Below are 10,571 nucleotides of genomic sequence, written 5' to 3' on the forward strand. Positions count from 1 at the left end.
GAGTGCTGGTCTTACACATCAGATTTCAGAGCTGTAGAGGAATTTCAAGCTTGTTTCCCAGTTCTGACGATGCCGTATGTGCTCTCTCCTGGCTTTCTTACTTTCCGCTATGTAGACTGGGAGGCCCAGAATTGTATTCCAGCTGGCACCATCCAACTAGCTGTGCACTCTGGAGGGGAAAACAGTCTCTCTCTAAAGTACGCAAGAGGAGAGCTGACGACTGTGGAGTTCTTGCAGGAATTGGGACAGCGGTGCTTTGAGATTGTAAGCTACATCCCCATCCCTCTCTTCGTGCTTCCTGACTACAGGGAAATGGGACCCTGCGACATGGGAAGCTGGTGGTTCGGTGAGGATTGTAATTTTAAAGGAAATCCTCCAATGGAAGCTTTTGGGTTTTACCATTAAAGAAGCATCACTGTCTCAATAGGGCTGGCAGCTCATTGCTGCTATCATTCTGCTGCCAAGGCAGGATGGTGAGCAGAATATACATTCACTTCCACCAGCTTCCTCTTCTGTATTACATAGTTTCTGATACCAAGAAGCACAAATCAAAGAGCAGCTGAAAGGCTTTTGCTTCTAGCTGGTGCACAAACATACTCCACGGGTGGAGACTGGTCTCAGTAGAGATTTCTTAAAACCAGGAGAAGCCCCTCCACCATAGCTTTTGTTTGCCAGCTCCAGGGGCATCATGTCAGAATCCTCTTTTTAACACAGTCTTTTTAAATCTAAAATGTAGATTCCTTTCCTGCCTGTTAAATGGCACTACAGTGTTTATCTCCAACCTGCCTTGATTCCATGACAGGCACAATCCTAGCACATTTCTTATTCCCAAAATCAGCCCCTTAGCTTTGCCGCTACTGTAGAATCTGAGAACGCCCGTTTCTTTGGTCTAAGCAATTTAGGTGGGAGATTCACTGCCTTCTGCTGCCAAGGGAAGTAGGACAGCAAGATAAGACAATCAGGCAGCCTCTCTGCTCAGCCATTCCTATTTTCTTCCCTGCTTAAAAACTGTGTATGACTAATTACCATTCTTGGGGGGTAGGGGGTTCTCTCAGGCAAGTATCTGTGTTCCAGTGAACTCTTTCCTCACCAACTTAATCAGAAGTGAGATGATAAAACAGCTCCCCATAATGGCAGAAGCAATACAGTGTATCCATGCAGATGGTCTTAAGATAGCTCTTCTAAGCAACAGCTTCCAGCGGCCAAATGGAGAGAGCTTTCTGCCCCTGGACCTAAAGCATTTTGATGTGGTAAGCCCAGATGGATTGTAAAATATATTTCTGAAGCTAGGTCTATAGTAACGAGCAACTGAAATTCTTTACTCACAGATACCAAAGGGAGGGCCACCCACAACACGTTAGTAGATATAAATGTGGCAGTCTATGAAGATGCATAGCTTGCTGTAGCATAGATTGTCTATCATTGGGGGGGAAGTACTGCTTGAATTTGTTTTGGCTGTGATACCTATTTGGATACAAAGATCTCATGTCAGTCTCCAAGTTCAGACAGATGGTTTTGGTCAATGCCTCTTCTGCTGTAAATATCACTTTAGCATGGCTAATAGGTGCAGTGGTCAGAACACCACTTGTCCCTATAGCTCAGATGGCAATGGTTAAAACAATCAGAAAGATCAATAGAATTGTGATACAAGATGTATAATGACAAAGGGACAAACACAATAGAAAGACATTGTAAGGGAAGAAACGAAAAAGACAGCTCACCCACCTCCAAAGATCTAGGCTCACAACTGAAAACTCCACAAAGGAGGGATCTCCAGAAAGAAATCCTTCCTTACTGGCAGTCAGCCCTTAAATCTAAGGTCTAAGAGAGGTGAAGCCAGGCTCCACCCCTTCTGGTCACACAGCTGAATTGCCTTCACCTGTGCTCCAGGGCTGACCTTTCCCCAGGTGCTCAATCAGTGCTTCAGGCCAGGACTCAACAGTTCCCAGAGAGTGGTGCACTCCAAAACTTTCTTAGACAGCTCTGAGGAATTGGTTCAGCACATTTGGGACATCTATTGAGTCTTCTACGTCATGATATTGTGATATTGTTTCATTGGATATCTTCTGTCCAAAGAATGGCTGGTCCTGTTCAGCTTATTTGAGCTGATGGAGCCGCAGCCAAGGCAGTTGGCATCCACGCAGCCACTTGAATCGTATCCTATCCAGCTCTGTCAGCCCTCCGTTCCCTGCGTCCTTTATTTCACAAATTACTGTGCCTGTCAGTCTCACTCCCACCCTGCTATGCTCTGTTTCCAGAACTGCACAGATGTTTGTGGTCACAGCAGGCTCATGCATAACCCATTGGTTGTCACCACAGATAGCTGAAGCTTATCGGGAAGGAAAGTGCAAGCCAGATCCTCGCATCTACAGGCTGTGCTTGGAGCGCTTGGATGTTCAGCCTCAGGAATCCATCTTCCTCGACAGCAGCAGCCAGAACCTGAAAGCAGCAGCTCAGCTTGGTATTAAAACAGTGAAGGTACGAAGCAGTGCAAACAGGGCAAGGGTATGGTATCTCAGTCCAAAGCTTCCAAAGGAAGCTCTGAGCCTTCATGTATCTGTCATCAGGGGAATGGTTAGCTCTCAGGATTTGGAGATAGCGAGTTCAGGCGTTTTACTTTGGTGAGGGGACCACTGGGGAAAGGACAAGTCAGAGATGGGTGGGAACTCTGCTCCCCAGGATGGCACACAGGGAATGCCAGCTCTTACCCCAGCCCAAACTGGCACTCTTGGGGACAGAGACCAAGGTGAGAGGCTGTGAGTACTGGTAATGGCACTGTGTGTTGGCCAGGACTGACCAGTGAATTCCTGTGTGTCCGAGTGTATCAGTGCCATTGGACTCACAGATAAATGCACCACAACTGTGTGGAGCTCCTTCTTTCCTAGGCAATTGTATCTTCTAATTATCATTCTGTGTCTTTCTCTCCCTTCTGCTTTCAGGTTGATGATCTTGAAGTAGCATTCAAAGAGCTGGAAACCTATCTGGGTTTTCCTTTAAAAGGGTTTGTTCCATATACTCGTTCTATGAGACCAACCATGGAAATTCCAAAAGACAGTCTGCAAAAGTACCTTGAAAACGTTTTCAGTGACCAGGCAACAGGTATTGCAGCACCTTTTGCTCTTCAGCCTGAAAGCTCACATGTCCTGGAGTGATTGCTCCTTTCCATTTTATAAAAAAAAAGTGGATTGAAAAACAATATTAATGAAAGTCTCCTAATCTCCAAGCAAACACTGCAGCCATACAGGCTTCAGTGGCGCAGCACTGTTGGACCAAAAAGCAACATTTTAAGACTTCATTATTTGTGAGGCGTTGAGAAAAGCTGCAGAAGAAACACCAGGAGTATTTCTGACCTGTAAGGCACAGGCACATGAATGAAAAGTAAAACCTGGAGAAGTGGTGAGAAATAATCCCACCTTATGCTTTGTCTGCTGACCCTCTGCTCTCAACTCTCCAGGTCTGCTGACACTGTGGCAGTTTGGCTGTGGACAGTCTGCCCAGACCTATTTTGTCAAGTTTGGAGATCGTTCATGGTGCTGAAGAAGGAACTCCTTGACAGCCTGCTTCCTTCAGGTCCTGCTGTTGGAAGGGAATACGGGTGAGAAGGCAGCGTGCAGTTAGGACCCTCTGCCTTTGAAATGCATCCTCTGCACTCCTACTCTGCAGATTCCTCCAGGCCACAAAGCACACACACAGCTCTCACAGCGTGTCAGGAAAAGTAGGATCTTGCTATGGCAGCTGGAACCTTGAGTGGGAGAGAGGTTGCAGCTCAACAACACTGCAGTTGAGCAGCAAGGAGCCTAGCTGAGGGCAAGCCCTTGCTGGTGGAGTCATGCTGCGAACCAGCTTGCTGTGCCAGAGATCTGTGCCTCAGCAGCAGAACAGCATGACACTTGTGGGAGGCTGTTGTGTTTTCCAGAGTGTGTTGGATAGGTCTCAGGGCTCTGGGCCATACAAAAATTTTGGTGTGCTTCTTCCCTGTATCTCAAGCCATCTCATTTTAATGTATTTAAAACTGAACACTTGATTCTTTTAGATACTGTGCATCTACCTAACAACAACACAGTTCTAGTATCAATTCTGAAATGCCTTTGTGTGCTGAAACAGCTCTCTGACTTACCCTGGCAGGGTACTGAAGGCACTGAGGCTGGTGTTCCATTCCTACTGTACTTGCTCTGTGTGAGGACAGAAGGTAATCGTGTCCCTCAGCTTTCATTTTTGGCTTTATAATGCCAGCCACAATCCCCCAGGAAGAAGAGAGGAGTGCTTATACCAGGGTGGATCAGGTGTGAGACCTCAAGCAGCAAACAGGTGTTTTTGTGGACGTGTACCATGAAGACACAGTGACTCCAGGGATGCAAAGGCAGCTGTGAGCCTGGCAGGACCCCTGCAAATGACAAGCTCTTATAGCTTATCTCAGGAACTGGACTGAGGCCTGCTTGGCTCTTTGGCAGTTTCCGCATGTGCCTTTTTTGTATCTTTTATGAAACCTCTTTGTGCCTGTTCTTTTCCCTGAGAGTCTCCATTCCTTTGCTACAGGTAATTACATCCAGCAGCAAGTTGATACCTGGACAAAGCAGTATCGAGCTACAGAAACATGTTATTCCAGCCACGGAGAGACTCATTGAGTGGCTGCCTTTGCATTTTCCTGAATCTCAGAAGACAACAGTTGCGCATGGCAATTTCAGGTACTGCCCTCTCAGTTTCCTTGGCAGTAGGCTGCTGCCCTCTCCTGGGGGTCAGTCAGTTAGAAGGCTCTACTACATATGATCTACAAAACAGGACAGTGGAGGGCCTCAGGTTACTTAAAATGATCACATGGTCCCCCTGGACAGTGACATGCCTGCTTCTTCTCTTTTTGGCTAGCCTGTCCTCTAACATGTTAATGACCTGAGGACCCAAATAACTTTGTTTCATTCTTCAAAGCGCAGTTATGTTCATTATTAACCAGGGAGTTCACTATTGAGTAATTTCAGTCCTCTCTGACCTATGCATGCTGAAATTAATGTTTCACTTGTGCAGCCTCCCAAAGAACTCAGCAATTTTTGCACAGTGCATACTGCTTCTGAGCGCTGGGATTTTCTCCATCAAGATCTTTCTGATTTCTTTTTTTCCCTCTGATACAGGCTGGACAACCTAATCTTTCACCCAAAGAGGCCAGAAGTCCTTGCAGTCCTTGGCTGGAAGTTTTCAATTCTAGGAAATCCCATCTCCAATTTGGCAAATAACTGTATGGCTTATGGCTTACTTCTTGCCACCTCAGTTCGACCCAATGAAAGGTACAGAAAGGGGCAAAGTCACATCTGACACAGAGAGAATGAGAATTCAGAAACAAATTAACTCCTGCTCTTAGAGAGCCCAGCTGACAGTTGGCTCATTGCAGTTGGAAAGGGCTGCAGATCATGTACTTTATTCCCTGTTCTGCTCTTTCTCTGAAGAAGCCTCCATCCCTCCATGGCAGAAGCACTGCATGTGCAACGATCGCTGTGCCATGATCGCTCTGTCCCACGTCTGGTTTGGTCAGGAAGTGCTATGAACCCCACTGTGGGCTCACTGTCCTGGATGGGGCTGGCAGCCTGTCAGTCAGTCACTGTTTGCACAGTCTCACCCCATTGAAGAAAACACTTGCATATGTATTTCACCTCAGTGAATTGGTGCCAAACCCCCGTTCTATGTATGGAAACAGCACAGCAGCAGCATTACATGGCTGCAGGTGTCTCCACTGCTCCACAGCTTGCAGGGCTCTGCTAGAAAGCAGTGAGCTTCACAGAATCTGCTGACTCATTGTTGCCCTTTGTGTCATCCAGGCTTGGCAAAATACGATTTGAGGCACCTGGGAGTCCCTGCAGCAGAGGGGTATTGCCAGAAGTACTGTGGCCACATGGGAAGGAGCTCCCTGAGAACTGGAATTTCTACGTGGCCTCTGCTTTCTTCAGACTGGCTGCAATGCTGCAGGGACTCCACAAACACTCTCTGTCAGTTGAGGAGCCCAACCACACTGGCCCTGCTTTACAGAGGTCCTCAGCCAGCAGCACAGACACACAGCATGTCATGGAGAGCTCTCACATTGAACTAGGGAAGGTCAAACCACCAGAACGTGCTGCTGCAGGGTTGGGGCACTCCTGGCTTTGCGTGCTGAGACCTCTGAAATTTCAGGCACTAAAGTAAAATGAGGCACTCCTGAGAGTTAGTTGGATCAGCAGGAGAGCAAAGCGGTTTTGTGTTTTCACTGTAGTACATTTTGTGGTCGAGTTGTGTCTTGCAAACAGAAAAAAAGGCCAAAGGGGAACACACACACACAGAGCGTTTCCCCAGCTGCTGCTCTTTCCTGGACGCAAAGTCTGAAGTGGGCTTGTTTTCTGTGCTGATTGGAGGTTGCTGTGTGCTCACTTCTTTATTGGGAGGGCTGAGCAGAGGCCAGAGTTCAGAGCTCCTACAGGTGGAGCTCTTAGACTTTTGAACTAAGCCTCAGAGGGATTTGGAAGCAGAGAGGCGGTGAGTACTTTCATTGCTGATTACCTGCATACATCAGGCCCGGCCTGGGAGTTTTCATCAGAGAAAAACAAGATGTTATTTTGGAATTCCTTAGAAAAGAGTCTCCCTGAGTCCTGCTGTGCTGGCCTGGACAAGGACACAGGGCACTGTTTGAGATGTGTACTTCACACAGCTTCTCTGAAGCTTAAGCATCTTACTCTTGTCTCCAGGGAGGCCAGCCTGAGGTAAAAGCTGTCTGGAGCATGCAGAGTTTGTGGCTGATCTGGCTTGGGATTTTTGCCATAACAGAAGGATCCCGTGTGTTTGACAGCCTCTCCATTGCAAAGCCTTTTGCACAACATTACAGTACCTGGGCCAGGCAAGGGCTGTAGCAGGAGCCACAGTACCTGGACATGTCCTGGGACTGTCCCTGTGCCTGAAGTCCCCCTGATCACTTCCTTCAGCAGCCTCTTGGGGGTGGTCCAATGTCTTTACTGCAAGCTGGCAAGGATCTTGGATGTCCAGTGGAGCTTTCTGATTTCCCAGCCCAGATGCACTCCACATCCTGTTCTAGAAAAGAAGGTGAGACCTCTTCCTTCCTAAAGTAGCTTTGCTTTGCTGTACCGATGCCAGAGTGGAGGATTGTGCAGTGCCTCTAAGTGTCCTTGCATTCTTGATCACATCAGACACTTAGCACTCATAAGGTCCTGTGACTTGGAGAAATGGGGCCCGTTTCCTTTTCCTTGCTATATTCAGATAACAAGAGTTCATATTCTAGAAAATGGCAATTTCAGAAGCTGGCACTCCCTTCCAAGATAATTAGATTATCAGCAGGCTAGCTGTAACTGCAGATGCTGCTCCCTCAAGCTGCTACCACCAACACTGATGGAGTCTCCAGAGGCTGGCTGGCCTGGAGCCTTTCAGCCCAGTGCTGTCAGTCCAGTGCTTGCTCACTCCTTTCTCCCAGCAGGGCTGTCCCTGCAGATTCCCCTGTTGGCAACCAGTTGTCTGCCCAATGATAAACTTGTGATCCTGCCCTCAGCAGTGCAGGCTCTGGGATGACACCTGGACTTCAGCCCTGCCACTTTCTTGGCCTCTCTTGCACAGAGCAGGTGCTGCTGCAGCCTTGAACCCTTAAAATGGAGAGGCACTGGTTGGTTTAGGTGTGGTGGTGAGGAGGCAGAAAGCAGCTACCAAAATGACTTTCCCATAGTCGTGTGGAGGGTGAGTGGTGGAGAAGAGACCAGCATCAAGTCTTGAGTGGTAGAACATCTGCCAGTGTGAGGCATTTAGGGCCAATATGTGGACGATATGAAGACATTTGGTCTCCTGCCCAGGCTCTCCAAACTGATTTCTCTGTGCTTACACTCCCCAGTGCTACTGATGAACATGGTGTGGTTCAGTGTGCATGTGACTCTGTGCTGACTGATTTGCTGGGAGTGGTACCTTAAGTAATCATTCACAGTGTGTCACAAAAGAAAACAACACTAGTCTTGAACTACCACTGGGATTACACTCTTAACCTATTCTAGTGGCATTGTCAAATACTAGTGGGTTACTTAACTACCTTTTCACTGCCAAAAAAACCCACCCATCTGTTGTTCAGCCTTTCAGAAACATTTCCTTGTGCTATGCAGAAACCAGCAAAAAACAGCATTTCAGAGTGCTCAGCAGCTGATTCTCCAAGAAGATGGAAAAGAAGGAAAAGCAATGGCTCTAGGCAATTTAAAAATGCTGAGATGAGCATATCTTTTTGCCTGTTTCCCAGGCACTCATTTTCAGACCTGGCAGAGTCAACAAGTCTCCAAAATCAGGGCTGCGGCCTGGCCATGTGGAGAACTGGTCCTTGCCTGGCAGAGCAGACAGACCCCTCATCCTTGCCTTCCATCCACCCCACTGCTTTTCCCAGTGGTATCGCACTTCAAATGTCAACCTTTGCTATGGAAGCATGTCATAAAGGCCAGGCGAGGAGGCCAGAGTGGAGTCCTGCTGCCTGCAGGGCAAAGATAATGCAGCAGAGCATTAAACAGCTGAGCAGTCCTGGCTGAGAGCTGTGGCAGCAATGAGAAGCTGGGCCAGGGCCAAGGGAAGGGCTAGCTGGCACTGCAGGGGCAGGCTTCATCCCTGATTGGGGTGATGTGCATTTGCTGAGACGGGGAAACCCTGGGCTGATCCTGCCGTGTCCTGTATGGGAACCTGCAAACTTAGGTCCCAAAGACTGCCCATCCCTACATCCTCTCCATGGAGAGAGCAATGCGTCTCATCCTCTTCCACCAGCACCAAAGTAATGTCTCTGATGATGACTGTGCAGGCCATGGGTCAGGCTAGTCAGGTGAGCAGATATATACACCTAACTTCTGATCCTTCTGTGGCCCAAATAAAGCAGCAAAGGGACACCCCAGGGTCAATGACCCTAAGGAGTGGTTTGTCCTGTCTGTTGTTGCAGATCCCAGGGAAGGAGTTGAGGCATTTGATACTGTGCTTCCTTAGTCCTGCAGTCCTTTATTTGCTCTTCATGGTGTTAATCTTATTCTCACACAGGTCTCTGGAGCAGAACATCTCAGCAGTGTGTCCTCCAGCCCAGCACTCCACTCAGACCTGAGCCCTACATCTGGCTGAAGTTCCCACATGGTTCACAGGACAATGTTCTCCAAACTGGAGCTGAGCCACTGCACTGGGGAGCCTTGGAACATGTAACTAAAACCTGGCATGGAGAAGGTTGTGCTATCTGCAGCCTTGAAGCTTGAGAATTTCAGTGGTATTTACTGTTATCTGGGCTCAATGCCTTTATTGCCAGATTCAATAGGTACAGGGCAAAATCCCTCTCTGGATCATGATGCTGCAGACAATCAGCAGCCTTGCAGTGGGGAGCACTGATTAGCAACAGCCAGGCTGGGGTTGCAAGTCTTGGTTTTGGGAGTATAGGAAGCAGAGTGGAGCATCTCTCCTTAGCACAACACCTCCAGCAATCTGAGGGTGCCAGAACTCCAACAGCGAGAGGAAATGAATCACTGGCTTCAGAGCAGATCGTGGAGCTGAGGTCCATGGAACTGGGAGGACTCCCTGACCGTATGACTGCAGTGGATTTCTCTGGGTTTCTTTAGGGATCTGGGATGATGTAAACCAGATTAGTGGAGGCTTTCAGTGCTTCACAAAGATCAGCAGCAGGGAAAAGACTATGGGCTTGATCACAGTAATTCCTGAGCTTTTTATGTGTACACTGGTATTAATTTAATATTAAAGTGATGGATATACTTCTTTGAATTCACATGATTAACAAGTTCAACTCTTTAGTATTCCTTTGCTCCTGTTGGAAACACTGTGCTGGGGACAGTGGGATGCATGCCCGCAGCTTTGGCCATCGCCGAGGCTGACCTGGCAGGGTCCTTGCACTGACTCATATCGCAGTGCCCGATGCTGGCTCCTCCAGTGCACAACCTTGCAGCCCACTTCCACAAAGCCCCATTATTCATCTGCCCAGGGTGGTCACCTCATCCTTGCTGCCAGGGGCAGGAGAAGTGCCGCAGGGAAGCCCCAGGATTGCTGTGCTGCTGGCTATAGGAAGCTTTGTAACCTGAGCTGTGGTTTTTCCTGGGCTGAGAGTGAAATTCAACCTCTCCCCGTGGCATTTGGCTCTGCTGTAGAAGGGGGAGGGAGTCTCTGGGCCTGTATCTGCCCAGCACAAAACAGACTGCGTGATTTCTGAGCAGGCATCTGGCCTTTGTACCTCCTAACATCTCATCTTGCAACAGGTAGAACCCTTGCCAGCCATTGCAGGGCTGAAGGTTTGAGGCTGCCTTCAGCCTCATGCATGCCTTCATGCATTTCCTCCATTACATGGGATTTTAGCATTGCTGGGTTTATCTGCTAAGCCCCAGGGAAAGAAAGGGATGTGCTCAAGTTGAGCAAAAATAATATTAAGCCACAGATGTCACTTAAGCCCCATGTCACTGGTTGTCCATCCAGGTGTCAGCAGAAGTCATGCATAGGACAGCTGAGAGCACAGTGAGAGCTTAGCCCCGTGCAAGTGTATTTTGAAGGTTAAATGCTCCTTTCTTAGTGATGTTGATGGTAACTTCATAATGTTTCTGGAGCATGTT

General features: G+C 48.2%; 1 protein-coding gene across 1 annotated transcript; it reads left to right on the plus strand.

The window, feature by feature from the left end:
* Positions 1 to 69: 69 nt before the first annotated feature.
* ACAD10 (acyl-CoA dehydrogenase family member 10) lies at positions 70 to 9,090 on the plus strand (the record flags this gene model as incomplete). The annotated part of the gene is given in 17 exon segments (XM_079543664.1): positions 70 to 264; positions 1,056 to 1,250; positions 2,320 to 2,478; positions 2,940 to 3,099; positions 3,455 to 3,523; positions 3,526 to 3,595; positions 4,517 to 4,591; positions 4,593 to 4,685; positions 5,124 to 5,232; positions 5,234 to 5,276; positions 5,805 to 5,882; positions 5,885 to 5,976; positions 6,702 to 6,711; positions 6,714 to 6,766; positions 6,768 to 6,850; positions 8,749 to 8,803; positions 9,013 to 9,090. Coding segments are annotated over 17 exon segments (1,617 nt in total).
* Positions 9,091 to 10,571: the final 1,481 nt, after the last annotated feature.

This window comes from Tetrao urogallus, assembly GCF_951394365.1.
Source record: "Tetrao urogallus genome assembly, chromosome: 17".
Taxonomy (NCBI): domain Eukaryota; kingdom Metazoa; phylum Chordata; class Aves; order Galliformes; family Phasianidae; genus Tetrao; species Tetrao urogallus.